Source organism: Lepisosteus platostomus, chromosome 10 (genome assembly GCF_059453375.1).
Source record: "Lepisosteus platostomus isolate fLepPlt1 chromosome 10, fLepPlt1.hap1, whole genome shotgun sequence".
Classification (NCBI taxonomy): domain Eukaryota; kingdom Metazoa; phylum Chordata; class Actinopteri; order Semionotiformes; family Lepisosteidae; genus Lepisosteus; species Lepisosteus platostomus.
Genome location: NC_142620.1, coordinates 51,885,921 through 51,906,875, shown reverse-complemented (window position 1 = coordinate 51,906,875; position 20,955 = coordinate 51,885,921). Strand labels below are relative to the sequence as shown.

Genomic DNA, 20,955 nt, shown 5'->3' with positions numbered 1-20,955 from the left:
CTTGCAGCTGACATGTTTAAAGGTTTGTATACAGTAGGCACCAGTTCTCAGCCCTGGTTTAAAAAGACCCCTGGTCCTGCAGCGTTCATTTATCGTTTCAAATGAGTTGTCAGGCGCTGAACTGAACACTTCCTGTACCTGAATTATCTACATCGCTTTAAGAGCTAACACCAATTGAAGAGTTTTAGAAGAGCTGATAATTCGTTCAATCTATTGTTGAGTCTCCCAGCTCGGTCCCGGAGAGCCCCGATCCAGAAGGTTTTATCAGCCTTAATCACTCATTTCTAATGACAGGGAATATTTGTAAGTCATTGATCAGTGCAGCAAGTAGTCTTTTCAATTAAGTGTACTATTGTCCTTGGTTGCTAAAGATATTCTGATAAAATTACTTAATTTAACAGATCACCTGAAATTGACAACACGTTCATTTTTTTAAGATTTAAAAAACTGGAGATTTAATTTCCTACCAAACATGCTGGACTGAGTCTCCCCTCTCCACGCAGGGTTAAAGATGCCTAAAATGAGCAAACATGTGTCCTCCAGGACAAGGGCTGGGAACCCTCAAGGCAGACTCAAGACAGACCTCGGTTTCTAGAGGATTCGTTTTCTGAAAACACTCATGGTAATTTCTGATCAGAAGCCTGTTTGTGAGTGTGTACAGTAATTGTATCGCTCTGGACAGAGGGGTTTTGCATCTGATCTGTTGAATCAAACCAGCTGATTCTTGGTTCTTCAGTTCAGTTTCTCCAGTTTGAAGAAAAAGGTAATGGCGTGCTCTGGGCAGCAGGAAGTGCTATCTGTCCTGCAAAGCTGACCTGATTGAGTCACTCCATGGAGATTCAGCACACAGTTGTTAAGAGCAGAGGGTGTTAATCTCTGTGTCTGTTAACACTAAGTGTCACAGCCAAATCTAAAAATAAAATAGTAGTACTGTGTGACTATACCTGTAGAAACCCTAAGCGTTTGTCTTAGGATGACATCATTCACTACATTACAGTTCTCTTAGCACAGAAAAACACAGCTTTTCTGTCAGCTCGTTAACACTGCTTAGTCCTTCTCTTGTGTGTGTGGTCTAGCTGTCTTGACTAACTCAGTCAGTGTGGCACTTGGGAGCACTAATTGGTCACTTAACTGCTGTTGCCTTGTTGAGAGCATCAGGAGAAAGCAAGCTGGTAGCTTTTCAAGTATCATACACCACTTCCTGAGCTCCCAACCCGCCTATTCCCAGCAACACTCCCTCTAATTAACTTGCTAGCAGCGCTCCTCCAAAATCCTACCTCTTTAGTTAGTAAAGCTAATTGCTCTGGTATCCTAGCAACCAGTCCTCAACAGGCTAATTGAAATGATGGTCGCTCAGAGGCTCCAGTCTCAACATTCAAGGTCAAGCCCCTCCACAGCAGGCCTGCTGGAGCCACGAGGCTAGAAGTGCAGAGCTGATCCCAGATACCAAGGAACAGACCATCAACGGACTGATGCAATTGCAATTCAGTTTTACATTTCAGTTTCACCCCTGTGGCGGCACGATGGCACTGCTTCTCAGTGGAAGGGCCCTGGGTTCAAATCTGGAACTGGGGTGCTATCTGTGTGGAGTTTTTAAGTTCATGTCACTCCAGGGACATGCAGGTAGGTTAATTGGCTTTTGGAAAAACGTGTCCTGTGTCTGTGTGTCTGCCCTGCAATGGACTGGCATCCAATCCAGAGTGTGTCCTGCCTTGCACCTGCTCCTTGCCAGTATAGGCTCCAGCTCCTCCCATCATGCACTATTGGATAAAGCAGTTAGAAAATTGATGGATGGATGAATTTCACTCATGTTTGTGTTTTTCCATCACCAGGTTACAATATGACACAGTAAGAAGAGTCTGTGAAATCCACCAGAGTTTCTGTAGGTTGGCCCACATGTTATCACTTTAAAACCTTTCTTCACACATGCTTGGCATACTGTGAACTGTGAACTGTGAACACAGAGGGCACCTCTGTAGAGACTGTGTGCACACACACACGCAAGCACACTCACAGGACGTGGGATCATGACTTTCTTGCCTGGCCCTGTCTGTAAAAGGAGCCGGTACTGTCTCCTGTGAAGTGCAGACGGTATGATCCGGAAGTGACTGGAGTGGGACACCAGGGAAAAATTGGCAGGATCAGGACGGGATGAGAGACAAGGGGGCGTGGCGACAGTGATCTGGTGCTCAGAGGGCGTGGCGCAGGCGAACAAGTCCAAAACAGTCCAAATAGGGAAACCAGGGCACCTCCAATATCCAAAACCGGGAGGTCCTTCCAAATCTGCTGCCCCCTTCTCTGTGTGTGCAGGGGGCACGTGACGAGGCAGAAGAGAGCACGCAGACACACACACAGAGCACTCAGAGGCTCACATGTGGACTGACTGTAGACACAGGGCTTCTCAGGCACGGGGTGCCAGTGAAAGCCCAGCTTTCAACCTGATAAAAAAGCCAAATTTCATTGCAACTGGGGGAGTCCGAGTACAGTCCTGGTCCTGGAGGGCATCAGCCCAGCGGGTCTTATATAGGAATCTGGTTCCCCTTCAGAGAGCTGTTGCGAGCTATGCTGTCTCCCCAGTTTGCCCAATAATTAATAGAGTTGAGCTGCGATGGAAAACGTTCAGTGTTAACTCCCGAGCTTTCGTCTCTCTCTGAGTTTTTGTCGGCCTCTACACTTTCTTCCAGGAGCCCTCAGGGATCCCCCTTTCCCTTTGACTGTACCCCACGACCACCACAACTCGGTTTGTTTCCTGTCCGGAGCTGCTTTCTGGAGTTTCTCGAGAAACTCCGCGGGACATCAGTAAACAACAACAACAACAACAACGAATGAGGCAAAAGAAAAAAAAGGCAGGAAAAAAAACACTCCTCCTGGCGAAGCATCACTAGCATTGAACACTAGGGGGCGCGCGTGTGCTGTCCTTGACTGAAGTCCGATCGATTTTCTCTTGAGGAGTCGTATTGACTGCCTTACCCAGGGTGACCTCTTGCTCCCCCGTGACCCTGAATTGGACGCAGGAAGCGGTTCGAAAATGGACGCCTCGACATGCTGACTTGTTGAATTAACCTGTCCGTGTTTGAATCACACATCGAAGGACGTCAGTATAACACTTCTATGTATGTAGTTTTTACAAACGAACAGATCCAGCTTGCAAGGTTAGTGAAAACGAATTAGGAGGTCATTCGAAATCACCGTGTTGATTGACGTGAAGGACGCTGAAAGATTTTGGTCGCTCCCTTTCCAAGACCTCGCTAATCTTTTTTTAATGAAACAGCATCACCTACTGGCCAATGATGAGCAGTACACACGATCCTGTGTGCTCGTGTGTTTTTCAGTAGACCCTCGGTTTATCGGACGTTTCTGCTAAATCTGCTAAACTTTTGTCTGTAGAATAATAAATACTACATAGTTCAGGAATTTCAACAGTGTCCTCTAGTGGTAGGTCAATTGCTTAGGATGGATATTTGTGTTTCAAACGCTTAAGCGAATTGTATACAGTATATTTACACATGACACGTGAAATAAAGCGCTTGTATATCTCGGATAAAAAGATACAGAACCAATTTTCATTGATGGTGTTGATTATGATAGTTAAAATAAGTCAAAAGCTCCAGGAAGCTTATACAGTATGTAGTATATCTATTTTCTCATATAGCAATGTTTCCCGGCTGAAAAAAAAACACTATTCGTGATTTAACTCACTTTCTGGACTAACGGACACCTCTTCTCCCCATTAGTCCGCGAAACCGAGGGGTTACTGTGCGCTACAGTGCTACGTCTCCAGAAGTAAATGTGGACTTGGTATCATTGTTGCATGTTATTTTCCCGGGGACGGAGAAATGCAGTAAGAATGGGAAGGATATTTACTTAGGTTTCATTTCACACCTCTCTTCACCTATCCTGACTTCGCACCTCCTGATTGGCCTCTCTTTCTGTCCCCTGCTCCCGCCTCTCACTCCTCCTCCCTCCCAACCTTTGCTCTCCCGCTACATTACCTTTGCTTGCTGCCCTGTCTCTCACACCTGAAGAAGGCTCCACGGCCGAAACGCTGTTTTCCTCTTTTTTTCAGCGTGGAAAAAACCTATTACTCGTTCCTTTGCAGCCTACACATGCTGACGCAGCTACCCACCTGAACTACTAGAGTTTACCGATAGGACAATAAATAAGAGAAAAAGGTAAATCATGTATTTTGTTATGTTATCATTCGGTCATTTTATTAGATAATAACATTACTTTATGTTATTGGTGTGTATGGCATCTGTAGTTTATTTTTATATTTAACAATGTAGTTCAACACCCACGGCTGGAAATTGATCCCTGTACTCGGTAAACTTAAGTTTAGCAGAAGTACTTAGAAGACTCAAGCCCGTCTCCACGTACGCCACAGCAGTGTTTTCATGTTTAATTGCTGTTATGCAAAAACAGTAGAAACCGATGACCCCTGACCAAATACTTTCACTCTGTCACAGACATGCACAGGGTCCAATCCACGCAACTCATCCGTGTGTCTCCTCGCGATGTTCGAGCCGATAACACAGAAACACGGTCACTTAGCGCCCTAATCAGACCCAGAGCGCAGACTCGCTTGCGGGTAGTCACAGCGAGTGGCACCCCTGTACCGACTTGTCTCTTGTTCGTATCTCACATCAGATAGCTGGCTCAGAATGAAAGTGGGCCACAGTTCACTGTAATTACCTGAGGCGATTGTCCCCTCCTGCCGTCATTTCATATGAAATTCGAACACGGGGGCAGCTCTGGAAGCCAGCATATTGCGCATATATGGTTATATTTATTGTTTTGTACTCTTAATGGCTGGATTTTGGTGATTAGAGGTAACTAATTGAACTAAACAACAAAGAAATGCTTTGTAGTTAGAGATCGGCAGTGCCGATATTTAAGAATAGAGCCATATAATGAGAAGTAAAGTAACAGTTACTCTAATTTGCTTCAGATTGGCAGAAGGCGATGCCTTTAATACTCAGTTATGCAAAGATCCCATTAGTTATCAACATTATGACCAGGGTGCAGGGCCTTTCTGTTTCTTTGTGGTGGAGGGGAGACCCCATTACCTGTAAATCGCTTTGAGTGGAGTGTCCAGAAAAGCGCTATATAAGTGTAAGCAATTATTATTATAAGATTATTTGCTATCTGAGTGGGTGACAGGGTGTCCCCATGAAAACACACCATCCTGAGGTAGGCACATTAATCCAGCACCCTGTTTTGTCTCATTTATCGACGATTCCGTTACCTGGTTTGCCCTGTTTCAGTTAACAGTATGATCCGTATTTTGCATGAAGGCTGTTATTTCCAAAAGTTGACTGTGTCCTGCTTGTACGAAACTTGGGCTTGAAAGTGGGCCTCCCCCAGGGAGGAGGGTCTGCTGGTCTGATCCCTGGCGCTCCCTGTGGGCAAGGCCTCCTTCCGTGGTAAATAAGGATACCGTGTAAGAATGTTTGCTGGCAATATGAGGGCATTTGATCAATCTAGGTCACTGAATACTCCTAAATCATTTCGTGTGTTGTGATTCCAGCAGCTGGCAGCAAGGTGGCGCAGTGGTGAGCGTTGCTGCCTCACGGCGCTGAGGATCCTGGGTCCAGCTCCTGAGCTGGGGTGCTGTCTGCGTGGAGTTTGTATGTTCTCCCTGTGTTCGCTCGGGTTTCCTCCCGCAGTCCCGAGACTGGCAGGTTGACTGGCTTCTGGGAAAGCTGGCCCTGGTGTGAGTGTCTGTGTCTGTGCGTGCCCCGCGATAGGCTGGCATCCCGCCCAGGGTGTGGCCTGCCTTGCACCCGTTTCCTCCGGGGATAGGCTCCACCTCCCCCCATGGCCCTGAGTTAGAAGAAGTATTTAGGAATGGGATGGGTGCCAATATTATCTGTATTCAGATACAGATCTTAAAAAAAGGGGCTTAGTGGTGGCTCTGTGGCTAAGGATCTGCGCCTGTGGCTGGAAGGTTCATATCCCACGGCCGGCAGAGGAATCCTACTCCGTTGGGCCCCTGAGCGAGGCCCTTAACCCCAGCTGCTCCAGGGGCGCTGTATAAATGGCCGACCCTGCGCTCTGACCCCCCAGCTTCTCTCCCCGTCGGTGTGTCTCATGGAGAGCAAGATGGGGTCTGCGAAAAAGACAATTCCTAGTGCAAGAAAGTGTTCATGGCCTATAACATGATCTTATCTTATTCATGCATTCGTAATATGCAGCCCTACAAGCCTGAGATCCTGAGGATTTTCAATGGAAAATGTGCAAAAGTTAGTTCAAAGCCACAACCCAAAAAAAAAAAAACACAGTATCTGACAGGAGGAGCAATGAGTTTTTGAAATGGGTCGGTAGCTGCACGCGACTTGATAAGATCTAGGCCTGTGTTCCTTCCATATACCCCCCTCCTCCCCCCCTCGAGAGGTTTGTTCTAAGTGAGAGTCTTGAAACAGAGTTAGGAGCGACCTTTAAAGGGCCTGTTGAATTTTTTGTTTTTTAGCGTGTTAAACAAGGGTGGTAAATCATTTATATCAGAAATAAACAGGCTGACTTGCACCTCACAACTGCGATAAATGGTAGAAAAGCCAATAAAGAAAGAGGCGTGTTGTGTTAACACTTCACCTCAACAGCGAGTGAGGCGTATCTGTCAGGAACCTGTCTAACCACATGGACCGGCCCAGAGATGTTACAGCGAACTCCGGGGCAGATGGTGTTAATATCAAACCTACAGAATCATTTTCTAGCAGTGGCGCTTTTACAAAGATTCTAAACCCGGTGTACTCCTTCTTTCTCTGCAGACTTTTAAACAAGTTTTTCATTTTTCAAAACATAACAAACCCTCCGGCACTTCCTCTCCTCATTAGTGGTGTACCCCTCTGAGGGTGTTTCCTGTCAAAGGGCTGCAGAAGTGCAATCTGACATAAGAGGAAGAACTACAGTACAGGACACTAAAGAACTGTCCACACGTGTCCACTTCTCTCGATCCACAGACATGTTATGGGGCTGTTAGATTTTGCTTTTTGTCTTTACCAATGTTTGTTTTTGTCCTCTGCTTTACCATCCTGTGTGCATTGAATTTTGCTTCTTTGCAGTCAGTGATAAAGTTGATGGGGCGAGACATGCCCCCTCCGCCAGCTCGGACCATGCCACTCTTGGCTTGCAACAGCCCGGGCCTTCCGTGACTTAATGAAGTTGTTTTGACATGAAGCTGACCTCATGGCTTTGCCCATGTGTTTTGGATTGAGTCCCGACGTGGACTTGGATGCGACTTGGATGGGATCTAGCTGAGCTTCTCATCCCAAAGATGGCACTTTCTTTAGCTTGGCACTGCCTGTCAGAAATTGGTGTCCAGTATTTTGTTAGGGTTTGAAAAAACACATATGGAAGACTTTGTTATTCAGAGAGGTGGCCCGGCACCTACTGGTCCATCAACACAGTTTCAAGCAGGAGCCTGACTCCCTTGTGGTATACATGATTGTAAGAATTACTGCGCTTACTGACATTTTAATTAAACGCTCATGTGCTAAAGCCAAGAACGGTTCACTGAAACACAGTTCATGTTTAGAGCAGCGTCTCAGGGGGGTGATCAGTGCTCTGGCCGATAGGCTCCACTGTTCTCACACTGACCCTGTTCCTTCAGCTTCACCGGACAGCAGCATCCTCCCCTGCACCAGGAAGATGAGAATCTGACACAAGTGAAAGATTTGAGAAGGAGGAAGCCTGAGTTTTGAGAAGTCGGGGCAGAGTGCTGGTTAAGGTCAGCGTACTTCAATGTGATGAGCACTTGATTGGACTTGTTATTTCCTCTTTGCACTGTCCCTCTCTCCAGCCTAACTGTAACAGTAACAGTAACGGCAGTAACCAGAGCTGAATCTTATTCGTGAATGTAATTTAGCCTTCCTAATGTTAAAAGCAAATCAGTCATCAGAAGTGAGAATTTCTTTCAGGACTGTGTAATTCTTCTGTGGGACAAGAACTCCCTAGAAAACACAACTCTTGTATGGATAAATTGCGATTGGTCTGCAGTCTCTGTTGAAACACTTTCGTTTCCCTAGATGTTGTGTTCGTTCATATGTGCTGGTGCTCTTAACACTATGCCGTGTTTGCTGTGTTCTCAAGACCCAGTGCTTGATGAACCTTAGAGCAAAATCTGTTTATTTGAGCTGGCGTCTGCTGGCTTTGTAAAGCCCTTTGAGATCCGTTTCTGATGAAAGCCACTGCATACGTTTACAATCAGCTTCAATTTCTTGGTAACTGCTTCATAAGTTCAAAGTCTTTGAATAACTGGGTGTAACAGGGAAGCTGAATTGGGAGTGTAAAAGGGGGTAAGAGCTGCCAGGAGGCAATGATGGACACACCCACAACTGTAGAATCTGACGTTCTCACGAGCAAAGCCAGAAATCGGCTGCACCTGCGAACAATGTGACCCCATAAAAAAGACATTCAGAATAGACAGGGGTCGTCTGTTCGGACCCTTGCAGCCTACCTGCCAGTGAGACATGAGAACTCGGGGTGAGAGCAGCTGCGATCATTTGGAAAAGATTTGATAAACTACAGGTTAGGTGAAAATAAACATGCAGATGCACCAGACGAGAAAGGGGAGAAGCTCTTCATTCCGAATGAGTAATGGCAGGAGCTCCCAGGCTACAGGTGACGTACTGTGTGTTACTCAAACTCTGGGAGGTGTGTTGTCAAGCCTCAGGGAGCAGTTAAAAATATTCGGTAATTACGTTTAACAAAAGAATAAAGGATTTCATACCATCTGGGTTTTAATCTTTTCCCCATGGACCAAAATGGCTGAATGTGATGGAAACTCATTTCCTGGCTTGGGTCGTGGAAAATATTTGGTTGGGGTTCTGAGATGATTATATGAACCAAGCGAATAGCATGGGTCCAGTGACATCCTCCCATGTGTCATTTTTGTATAAAAAAAACCTACACTGTTGGAACTCCTATTGCATAATAAATTACAAGTATCACCCTAGAAGAAGGACCGTAAATGACCATAAATGAGCCGTTAACCTCGACTAATGTAAGTAATTCCCAATGTCAGCTGTAAAGTGTTTATAGATACAATTATATTGTCGCAGACTTTATTTGTCATAAAGGCTAATTTGATAAACGTCTTGTCTTCCTTTTGTAATTCTGTAATACCATTTCCTCCCACTGCACTTAAAGCTTATGTTGACCGGTAAGTGGCATTTAATCCTTGCATTGAATTTCCCCATTAGGTCAATCTCATCTGATTGGTACTTGATTGTTTTTTCACTCGATTTGCTTCTAGAAATTAGATCACATTCTTACATCCCACAGCCTCAAGCTATCAGGCCCTGAAGGGTCCTAGTGTTTATCTTGGGTATCTTGGACCACACTGAAGGGTTTCTCCTTGGCCAACAACTGAGACTTGACACACTCTCTTATCTGCACTGCAAAGTTTTATATCGTTTATAAGTCCATGTGACAATCTGTGTACGTCGCATGTTAATGGTAGTATTGAATTAGATTGATTTGATTTAACCTTTATTAACCCTAAGGGAATTTCTATTTCACATCAATAGCTCATAACATATATGACAATATTACAGTAACAGTGCAATACCATGATCCAAAACAACATTTACCAACGTTGCTCAGTCAGGACTCTGTCCACCATCATAAGATGAGAACAGACAATTAGTAAGGTGTCTGAAACTACAACAATAATAAGATCCCTACCTTCAAACATTCATTTCATGGTTCTACAATTGAATACTTTTAGGTATAAAGGCAGTAAATGCTTTCTTACTCTTTAAAGAAGGGATCTGGTACCTCCATTTGGAAGGTAGGAGAGTATGTTCTAGAAGGAGTGGATGAGAGGAGTCATCTAAGATTTAATGTCAAGACTAATAATATGTCACTTCATTAGACATGTTATTCAGTCCAAGGATGCATTGTCCTGATCACCTTGTTCAGCTTGTTTTTGTTGGTTCATCATTGTGCTTTCTACTTTAAAACTCCTTAACTTACTCAAAAAATACCTTTGTTGCACCTTGACTTTTTTTTCGGTCCAAGTTCATTTACTATTAATAATTCACAGTTACAGGGCTCATAGGAATAGAACCTTTCTTTCTGAAATGACCATTGCCTTTGCTTGTGTTTAAAAACTGAATTATCCTGACGCCAATGACGAAAAATTCGCTAACGCAAGTTCAGTGTTCCTACATTAGTTACCGTATGCGCCGGTATTTGAAGATCTGTATGAGGTAGGGTAGGTGAAGCTAACATCTAAACAGCACAAACCACTGTCGTTTTTCCATTTTTAAATACTTTATTTCATTCAAACAAATGCCATGTACACGTTTTAAATAATAATACCAAAATAAATACCACAAAATATCACAGTCACATAATACTAATAATAATAATAATAATAATAATAATAATAATAATAATAATGGAACCAATTCACATAATGGAGAACATCCATTTACAAGACCGGGTTTTTTACTCGAGCTGTCTGAGTTGAGGCGCCATAGTATCTGGATCCATAACCTTTTCAGTGCACAATCCGGAGCCCTGTGTGTGACTGCACATTTCTGCATTGAGTCAACCCATATGATCCCAGTGCGCTTCACAATTCGCGAAGGTACCGCGCCTGTGCCTTCGAGTCTGGGCACGTTCTCCTCCTCCTGGCGCTTACGCTAGGGCTTGTGACGCCACAGAGAGCGCGTGCCAAGGCACCCCTTAACACGGTCGCGATGGTAGTGAATCACGGGTCCGCGGAGAAGTGCTGCGTTTCGTCACGAAAGCTTTTCCTTTCGTCTGTCCTGTTGGGAAAGGCGTCTGGCATTACTCAGCTACAGGTCAACGTGAACCAGCACGGGGCCGAATGAGAGAACTCGTATTTCCTCCCCGGTTTTTTTGTTCCTCTCCACAAATCGCCAGTGCCTGAGAAGCGATCCTGGAGATCTGGCCCGTCCGCTGGCGAGCAGCGGTCTGTGCGGTGATCTGAGGCGGGGGAAAGCTGTCCAGGGCTGCTGCCTACAGAGTGCTGACGGGCTGTTTTCCTGGACATATCTGGTACGACAGCCCCGGACACTCCTCCTCCTGTCCCGCTCACGCAGATGTTTCAGTGAAAAGTGGGAGAAATAAGCTCTTCCTGAAAGAGTCGTAGTCCTGAGCCGTTGCGTTTGACAACTCAAATGTGAGCAGGCTTGATTGCTCGCAGGGATGTGGAAGCAGCCTGAATACATTTCCACAATAACACCTGTGTTCCGCATCCTCAGACTGCTGAGTAATGGTTCCCAGCTGAGCCCTGAACTAAAGTTTTACAGGCAGTCCGATAGAATAACACAAATACATCGAAAAGGAACCGAAATACAGTAAACCCTGGGTTTAATGGACGTACAGAGGAGAAGGGATTGCGTTATTGCCGAATGTCTGTTAAATCACAAATGGCTTTTTTAATACGCGCAATTATCGTAATAATATGAGAATTCAAATACGCTTGCTGGATGTTTTGACTTATTTTCGAAACAGTTGCAATCAATACAGTCAGAAAATGTCCTTCTGCCCTTTATCATTAATATTCAAGCTGTTTATTCCCTGTGTAATAAATATCAGTAATAGAATTTTGCTGAACCTTACAAAACCCATCGCAAGTATTTGGCCTAGCGCTACAGGGCACCTGAATTTCAAACCTAAGTTTTTTACTTTTACTTCACGACTCTCATCGTTACGGCGGGGGGGGACTCCGGTATTTCTGATTTTGCAAGCCACCGTTTCCCCTTGGGCAGATTCTGTCTTTTAAATCTGAAGTCTGTAAAACCAAAGGTTTACTGCACTTTGGGGGAAAACACACACACACACACACACACACACACACACACACACACACACACACGGGAAGATAATGAGGCATCGCAATAAAAGAGCACCCAAGCAAAAAGTGTCTTTTCCTGGAGCAAACAACCAGTTTCTACCTTCTGTTAGTCCAGTTTCGTCATCCGGTCATATTAATTGTCAAAGGGCAGTCAGACCAAAGTTACGGCGACAGTACTTCATGCCACTGGAGTCCAACCAGTTGTCTGTGATGGGGTCGTACCTCTGAACTGTGTTCAGGTGTGACGATGCCGAGCGACCTCCAGCCACATAGTGTCTGCGCTAGTGGAAGTTGCCCTTCCTGCGCAGGTGGCTGTGATTGTACAGTGCGTAATAGATGTAGGCATTGCTGAGCCACAGGAACCCCCCCAGACCGCGGGACAGGAGGCGGAGGAGGGGCGCCACCTGCAGGCAGATCTGGAGCACCAGGGACAGTACGCTGCCCTCGTCTCCGTGGAAACCGGAGCCCGCGGCCTGCAGCGCGGCCAGCTCTCCCAGCACGGCCGCCCAGATCGCCGTGCAGGCCAGCTGGGCGCTGTGCGCCGTCCGCAGGGCCCGGGACTCCACCGGCCGCAGGATCACCAGGAAGGCCTCCAGGCTGAGGCAGCTGAGCAGCAGGACGCTGGCGTGCTCGTTGGCCGTCAGGAGCCCCCGGCGGAGCCCCTCCAGGGGGCCCCCGGCCTGCCCCTGCAGCACCCCCAGCCCCCGGTGCAGCAGCACCAGCCCGTCGGCCCAGGCCAGCTGGGACAGCAGCACGGTGGAGGCCTTGCGGGAGACACAGGGGGAGCGCAGCAGCAGGCCGGCGTACAGGCTGCCCAGCAGGCCCAGGGTGGACACCAGGCCGTTCCCAGAGGGCAGAACCAGCACCTGCAGGTACTTGAGGAGGAGGTACCTCTTCAGGGCGTACCGGGGGTCCCACTGCGAACCCCCGGCCGAGCCCCTTACCTTCCTGCAGGACAAAACAAGAGAGTAGGGTTGTTATAGATTTTTTTCCCTCTTATTTTAAATTCATTTGGAGCCATCTGCAGTTGCCATGTTGTGGGTGGCGCGGTGGCGCAGTGGATACTGTTCGTGCTGCTCAGCGCTGGGGTCCTGGGTTCAGTTCCAGGCTTGGGGTGCTGTCTGTGTGGAGTTTGCATGTTCTCACCGTGTTTGCATATGTCCCCTCTGGGTGCTCTTGCTTCCTCTCAACACTCAAAAAACATACTGGTAGGTTAACTGGTTTCTGAGACAACTGGCCCTAGATGTAAGTGTGTCTTTGTGTTTGAGTCTATGTGTCAGCCCTGCGAAAGGTTGGCATCTCGTCTAGGGTGTAGCCTGTTTGTTGGGATAAGCTCTGGCTCCTCCACAACCCTACACTGGAAGAAACAGTTAGAAAACGGATGAATGGATGTTTGTGTTATTCTGAACTCCAGGACTTCTGAGTTGCTCTGCTGTTGAAAATGTTGCTCTGCTGTTGAGTTGCTCTGCTGTTGAAAATGCAAGTGTCTTAGACGACAGATTAAATCCCATTTCAGCAAACAGGTTCCATTCAAGCAGATTGCCTCATTAATTGGTCTGGATAAGGAATCCCAAAAGAGATGCTTCCCCAAAGTGCGAGTTTCTTAATACCTCGTTTCAGTTTGTTAAACTAACGTTAGGCTTCAAAAAAGTGTGAAGGCTTCCCAGTAACAATAATAAATAAAAGTAATAATAATAGTTTAGTCTAAACCAGTGTTGTTTTAACCTGATACTGCTTGACAGAAAAAAAAAATATTATCAAGTTAGGTCCTGCCTTTAAATCAAGATAGATTACAAAAAGAAAACACATTGGCTGGCTGTTTTCTATATTCCTGGATTTAGAAACACTAAATAAACGATCCCTTGAAAAACCAGACTTGTACTTACGCCTGGTGGTGAGAGGAGAGTTTGGCAGAAAAGTCTCTCATCAGTTCCATGGGTTTGGCAGTTTTCCCTCTGTGTTGCTGTGTGCTGTGCAGTGTTTCCAGTGAGTGAGTGCTCAGCTCGATGGCAGCCCAAGTACAGTACATCTCCAGAAAGTCCCGCAGCTCTTCAATGTGATTCCTGACTTCCTCCTTGGCTCGTAGACAGGGAGGGGATCCTGTTGGAGTGGGCTGACTGACTAACACTCAGCCCGAGGTCCCGTCTGTGATGGTTTTATTTTCATTTTTCTCTTTGTTTTTTCTCCCCACTTGGCATTGCATCACATCATCCCTCCTGGATTGCTTTTTTTGTTGTAGTAGCAGCTGTTGCTCTTATAAAACCGCACGTTACATGTCCTGCCACACGTCCTGTATGCTGGCTGGGTTATTTCCCTGTTAATTCAGACCAGTTTCATTTTTTTAATTGCCTAGCAATAACTGGGAGCAGGTTTCTCACACGTTTTAAATTCCTTTCGCTGATGAGTCATAAGATCCACCTGGAGAGAAGTCTTTCGCCAGTTAATCACTGTAGTGTTGCGGTTAAGGGCTTTGGGCCCGTAAGAGGAAGTGGGTTCCAATTCAAGGTGGGATGCCGGCGTTGTCCCCCTGGAGTGTGATGCTTCACTCAGATTGCAGCAGTGCAATGCCCATTTGTGTAAATGGGTACAGGTATAAATTTCTTTGAATAAAAGCCTGCGCCGGGGAGTTTTACCCTGCCTCTGTCTAAGACAGGATCCTTTTCCAAACAGTCCCTCTCGAATCAGAACCACAGTGTAAACGACATCAGAGTTGAAGTCTGTGGTTATTAGAAACGGAATTGAGAATTAAAATAACAGGACTGAAATTGCATGTGCAACAGGGCTCGTTGAGGCTGTCCAAAGGTGCCGCTATCCCTTAGGAAACTGGATGGTGTTGGATTCTTCCTCGGCAGGAAGCCAGGCTTTCCGCCCTGGCGGAACCGGCTGCTGGGTGTGGCTCGGAGCTGGGAGGATCCCTGGAGTCCGCGAGCCAGGTCTCGAGAAGAGGCAGAGCCGCGCGCTCATATCAGCTTGTCCACCGCGAGAGAGTGGCGCTTTCACATCCTTGTTCCGCCACGAGCGTTTCACGCGCTTCAGGCTGCGGGCCTCGCCGTGCAGCGTCGCAACGGGCCTGGGCAGTGGTGCGGCACCTTCGCTGCCAGCACCGTGGCGAGGTCTGGAGTACGTCGGTCCAAGCCCACTGGTGTTCTGCCAGTTGTGCACCACCCAGTGGGAGATCCCTGTCACAGGCTTCCAGCCTGCAACCCCAATGAGAGCCTACACTGGCTGAGGCAGACATTGAGAGCCATCTGGGGGGGGGGGCAGCCCACCTCACAAGCGCTGCAAAGGCAAAGCATTATAACTTCGTTTGCTCACATAGCAGCACAGAATGTAAACCAGGATTCGGGGATACCGCCCCTGGACTACCTGTTGGAGAGATGCGTGTACCCCAAAACCCCACTCCCCTCTCCCTCCAGTCAGCCTCCTGAGAAGGTGGGTAGTGGTGCTGTCACAGTATTGTTACACCAACCACATGTCCCCGATGTGTTTTTGCTTTCGTCATTGTTATTGTTTTCCACTCTGACGCAGAGAAAAGGAAAAGTGCATTTCTAATTTTTGCTTCAGTGCCTTCACGTTCCTACAATACCTTTCGTGAAAGTCGTGCCAGTAAAGCATATTGTAACTTGACACACAGAGACAGTGAAAGTTTGGCACTGAAAGGAAAGGTTGAGGGAACACGGTAAGGGTGGTAGGAGTTACATTTAGGGTTTTGCGAGGGATAGAGGTCGATTTGAGGTTAGGGTTTAGAATATTGTGTACAAGTTTGGTCGCCTCATACAAAATAGTATTGCAGCTCTGGAATCACCCCAGAGAGGAGCTGTTAAATGCATTCGGGGACTTAAGTGTCCTGCTCTGACACAAGAGGCTAAAGGACCACAGCCTTTTTAGTAGTCTTGAATAGAGACAGCCCTAACAGGCACTGTCAAAGTCAATGCTGTGGATTTTTTTCTGAATAAACCTGGACACGTAAAGCAGAGGACACTTGTGAAAATTACATGGAAGTGCATTTTTACAACAGGAGGCGTGTCTTTTTAAGAAGGTTTGTGGGAGTGTAGTGCCAGCTACCCAGTCATGTTGTTGAAGCTGATACCCTGGCCTTTTTCAAGAAATGACTAAAATACATATATGGATCTATTAAGTACTAACTACCTAATAGGATAGATTGACCATTCTTACGTTTGTAACTGTTCTTATGTTTTTAAGTCAATGCAAAAGTTAGCATTGGATGTGTAGGATAGATATAGTCCTGCCATAAGAAACTGGGACTTGACAGAAGTATTATACCTAGGAGCATTATACCTAGAGACGTTTTTAGCCAGGGATCGTCAGCGAACGTTCAGGGTAACCCCAAAACAAAGGGCATTTTCACCCTCAAACCCAGCAGTGTGCAGAAACAACTCCCAGATCTCTATTTTTTTATATATGTAACAAATAACAGTGGTTTTGTTTATGATATTTGTATATTTAAATTGGATCCTAGGGATGGTCCTTACTGAGCCTGACCTCTTTGAAAAGGGCTCTGTGAGAGAGAACTGCTTAAGAAACACGCATGACAAGTGTGAAACCGGGCAGGTACAAAACTTGACCGTCTTACCCTTGTACATCATGGAAGGTCTGATATACAGTAGACATTCATCTCATTGCTGCCTTTTTTACAACTGAGCGTGAAGCAGCCGTGGGGAAACTAAAGCTGGGCTGAGTTGTTTTCCATCACGTTTCCAGGGGTGGGTTTTCACCAGATGTGCCGAATGAAAAGAGAGGAGGAACTGCGCAGAGAGCAGCCTAATTTTTCCATGGAGAAGTATGGCATACACTCATACACTGCGACTCTTCCTGTTTGGCGCAGTCAGTACATTCAGACTGTATTCCACTCCCCTCTCTTTCTCATGGCTCAGTTCTATGTACAGTAGTGCTGGAAAATATTCCCTGTAAGTATTGCATCCTGGATTTTTCTTTACAGTAAGTAGTGTGTGTCATTGTTTTCCTAAGCACATGAAGGAATTCCCCATTCATGGAGCAGGCCTGAGCTAGTTCTGGACAGCATCAGCCTTCAACCTGAGTCACTAGTATTGGAAAGTCATCCTATTCGTCATGGATCCTTCCCAATTGACCAGTACCTCTTACCAGGAAACAAGCCGCATGTATTTCATTTTTCCATATTTCCATGCCAGTCGAAACATCCTCTGGGTTTTTGCTCTACGTTGTATAAGAAGCTGGACTCATTGGCAACGGAAAACCCATTGGCAAAGAACTTGTTTCCATTTTGGAGGAATGAAATAAAATCACCACGTGGGCATAAATGCTGGTTGTTAATTCAGTCCTTGAGGAAAATGAATGTCCAAAAGGAATTCTTGAAGCTGGTTGAGCACAGGATTTTAATTTTTGTGGTTTGGAGTTTCTCAGGGTCTTAAAATTGAACTCTAACATCAAGAAAATGATAGCTTAAACAAGTGATGTGAAGTGTGCAGTGTTTTACATTTTTGGGACATGAACACCGTCCTAGGCTCTTTCATGTGGGCTGTATGTCTGCGATATTTTGTTCTTTCTCAGAGTGCGCTCTGAGTTGTATACATTACAGAGCTGGGATCAGTTCTGTGCTCTGCAGCAGACCCACGAGTGTCCATGTTGTGGAGCACCGAGCAGCCTTGTCCTCAGGATCCGCATGAGATCAGCACGGCTCAGCACTTAGCATCAGTGACAGCATGGCAAGCTGGTAATAAATCACATGCTCGCAAAAGTGTGCAGCTACTGAAGGATTTATGAGTTAGCATCAAGTTCCATAACCATAGCTTAACGGAGCCTCATTTACTTAATTGGCCTTCCTGCTAAAGATCGCTTAAGGAAGTAGGCATTAGCCCAGGGGTTCCCAGCCCTGGTCCTGCAAAGCCCCCACGCCTTCTGGTTTGTGTTTCAGCTGAGCTCTCAGTTACATAGCTGAACCCTTCACTGACCTAATTATGGACCCAATTTGAGTTCTTTTGTGTTTTTCGGATTCTAAACCCGCTGGAGGTTGCCTTTTTATCAGTGGAGCAGATCTCCAGCTTTTGAGTAGAAAAACAGTTTGCAAGGGTTACAGTCAAGCAACTTGTTAACATATCTATGGGTTCAATTGAGTAAAGGGTTTACAGCCAGCTGGACCACAGCTGGGAACTCCTGCATTATTCAGAAGGGGGACTTGTAATGGATTTGGAAGGAAGTGGTAGGGCTGCCTTTACCCCTGCAGCTCATGGTCTCCTCTCCTCCCAGCTTTCAGCTTTTCTGTTTGCAGTCCGAGAATGAAGATTTCCCTCAAATACCCAGAGACACATAACACAAAAGCAGGGACGCAGACCTCAGCACACACTAACAATTCCCAGAGCAGTAGCAGGAAAGCTTCTAAAACTCGCAGAGTGGAATGTATTTTCTGGACTTTGATGACGAAAGGCCTGTTTTAAACTGTACAGCAAGGGGCAGTTTACAATACTGTGGTTCCATTATTCTTCCCTGCAGTGCTTTAATGCAGCTAGCATCTTAGCTGTGAGATCAATTCCACTGATTGTCAATTAAATTATTAAGGGGTTTTAATGGAGTAGAGATCTGGAAAAAAAAGCAATGTATTAAATGGGCTGAACGTACTTGATGGTTTCTGCAATTAAAAAAAAAAGATTCATGGCTCAGGCTACGGCAACTGTCACATTTTCTTTCTTTGGAGGACTCCTGCTGAATCAATCGGCCACATCAGCCTTCCAGATGCACAGATGCACGAGCTGTTGACACTCTCCTTCACTCTTCACCACGAGAAAGATAAACAGGGCTTTGTCTGACACACTGAAATACTGGAACACAGCTGGAGTGGCACCCAGGACACTTGCACACGCATTGCCCTCCATATCTGGTGCATAACTTAGCAACAGCACATGTAACTCTAATTGCATGCGGAGACACAAAGTGAAAAAAGAGACTACTACCCCCCCATCACAGTAAACACACCAAGAGACCCCGATCTGACAGGCCAGCTGTGGGTGTCGGTATTTCTCAGGGCCTCTTGTGAACTCTGCTCACAGGGACATACCGAGTGTTAACGAACTCTGGGTCTTGCAACCAGTTCGTTGATTTTCTCCATAAAAGGGGTCGAAAATGACAAACCAAACAAATGATGTCTAAAACAGAGCTCATGGGCAAAGTAGGAGGTCTTGGTAAATAGGCCATTTGAGGGTGTCTTATCAAGATGATCACAGAAGATAAAAGCCTTTCCTCATGGCACTCTGTCAGACCACAGCTGCTTCCTCTGGTCATAGCTTCTGTCAATTAAATCAATGAGGTTATTCCATTAACAAGAAGAAACAACTATGTCATCGCCATTGCTTGAGTATATACTGGAGATAAAGCTACTGATGGAAATGTACAGATGCTTAGTTCAAAATGATAATCACATCAGGCCCTTTTAATACGATTTTAATGTTTTTTTCTAAACCCTCAAAAGCAAAAAAAAAAGTTTCCTTTAAGGTCTGAGGTCAGGACACAGATGAATATGCAAACAAAGTAATTCTCTGGTTTGTTGTCTAGATCCAGTTGTTAAGTGCTTTCTTATCTCTTATCTTATCTAAGAGCGGTGATATATTATATTTTGAAGTGAACGACTATGCTAGTGAAATCTAAATACCTGAGCCCTTTCCTTGACCTTGAATTCAGTGGCAGTAATAACATTATAAAGCTTTCCATCTGGAAATATTCCAGAACTCTTTACCATTTCATGAGGGAAACTCATCTCACTGAAGGGCAGCCCCACCCATGCGACAGGCAGGAGTCGTTTTGAACTGGCAGCTCTTCCCTACAGTAAAACCAGGTGGAGAAGTCAGAAATGACTCCCCCCTTGAATTAAGGGAGGCCAGTAAGATTTACAAGCCCAGAGCGAAATACTGCAGTGACAGCAGGGTTGCACCCCTACTTTTATGAACAGTGTCATGAGATCTTCCCGGGTGAAGTCCTCAGGACCTCAGTTTAATGTCACATCTGAAGGACGGCACCTCCCGCAGGGCAGTGTACGCCGTCGAAAACACTGGGGCACTGGTTTGGGGATTCTGATCCCGAGGGAAGAGCGCCACCTACTGGTACCTCAACACAACGAGCAACCTGGTTTGCCCTGCAGGCCTTCGCTCACTTGGGGAAAGATCAGGCTGCAAGGTGGTAACACTGCTGTAACTAACCCCAGGTTCAGAGGGGGGCCTTCAGCCTCAGGCCTCCTAGCATTCATCACTAAACTCCCCTGTGCGCTTGCGATTCGTGTGCAAGTGACATGATGTTCCATTGCAGAAGCTTTGCGGACGATCGGTTTATGAACCTGTTCCGAAAAACACATAAAGCATTCCTCCTCGTGCATGCTGTCTCTTGGGCAGAGCTGCCTAATAGCTTTCACACCCGGGGCCCTAGATAATAGGCAGTGTCAGGGGTAGAGAAAGCAAACCGTTTTTTTTTTCTCCATTCTGCCATCTGCATCCATAATAAATAATCACATGTCAGGCAAATGTGCACAGCAGAGCCACTCCCAGATACGTGCACGGCACAGGGGGTGCTAACGCTGGTGCAGCTTCTTCTTCAACAAGCCCCAGATTCAGTCTTCTTCTTCTGTTGAGAAGGTCAAAGGACTCTCACTCAATAAAGGATCAGATGTTGGCCAGCTAGGATCGTTAAGGCGGGTTCATTTGACTGGCATTGAGTACACACTGTAGGTTGAACAGTCATGGTTTTAGTTCATGGTGGTTTTGATTTTATAATAATAATAATAATGTTTCTTTATTAGCCCTATACAATTTCTTGCATTAGGAATTCGTCTTTTCACATACCCCAGCTTTTCTCTATGGAGACACATACACACAGACAGGGAGAGAAGCTGGGGTCAGAGCGCAGGGTCTGCCATTGTACGGCGCCCCTGGAGCAGTTGGGGTTAAGGGCCTTGCCCAGGGGCCCAACGGAGTAGGATGTTTAAGCACTTCAGAAGTTTTATTTTGTAATACTTTGTACAAATTTGCTTAAAAACACATATCCTGTATATAACAATGTACACGGCCTCTGGTACAGTTCCAAGCATGTATGTAGCAGTCAGATTCTGCTTTGGAAGGCAGTCTGAGTCTTAAGGCAATGTAGTG

General features: G+C 46.0%; 2 protein-coding genes across 4 annotated transcripts in view; one reads left to right on the top strand and one right to left on the bottom strand.

Annotated features, from left to right (window-relative positions):
* Positions 1 to 3,997: 3,997 nt before the first annotated feature.
* Positions 3,998 to 20,955, top strand: part of cysltr1 (cysteinyl leukotriene receptor 1) — a 48,259-nt gene continuing 31,301 nt past the window's right edge. The window contains exons 1-2 of one of the 3 annotated variants that reach the window (XM_088597114.1): positions 3,998 to 4,172; positions 7,610 to 7,726. The gene's annotated coding sequence lies outside the window, so the exon portion shown is untranslated. Of the gene's footprint in view, positions 4,173 to 7,061; positions 7,727 to 20,955 lie in introns of all 3 variants that reach the window. The other 2 variants (XM_088597115.1, XM_088597116.1) reach the window with 2 other exon arrangements.
* Positions 10,256 to 14,584, bottom strand: LOC148653978 (uncharacterized). Its single transcript, XM_088597112.1, has 2 exons — positions 13,717 to 14,584; positions 10,256 to 12,778 (listed from the first exon to the last, which is right to left on the bottom strand). The coding sequence occupies exons 1-2, from the start codon at positions 13,857 to 13,859 to the stop codon at positions 12,112 to 12,114; spliced, it is 810 nt and encodes a 269-aa protein (XP_088453238.1). The 5' UTR covers positions 13,860 to 14,584; the 3' UTR covers positions 10,256 to 12,111.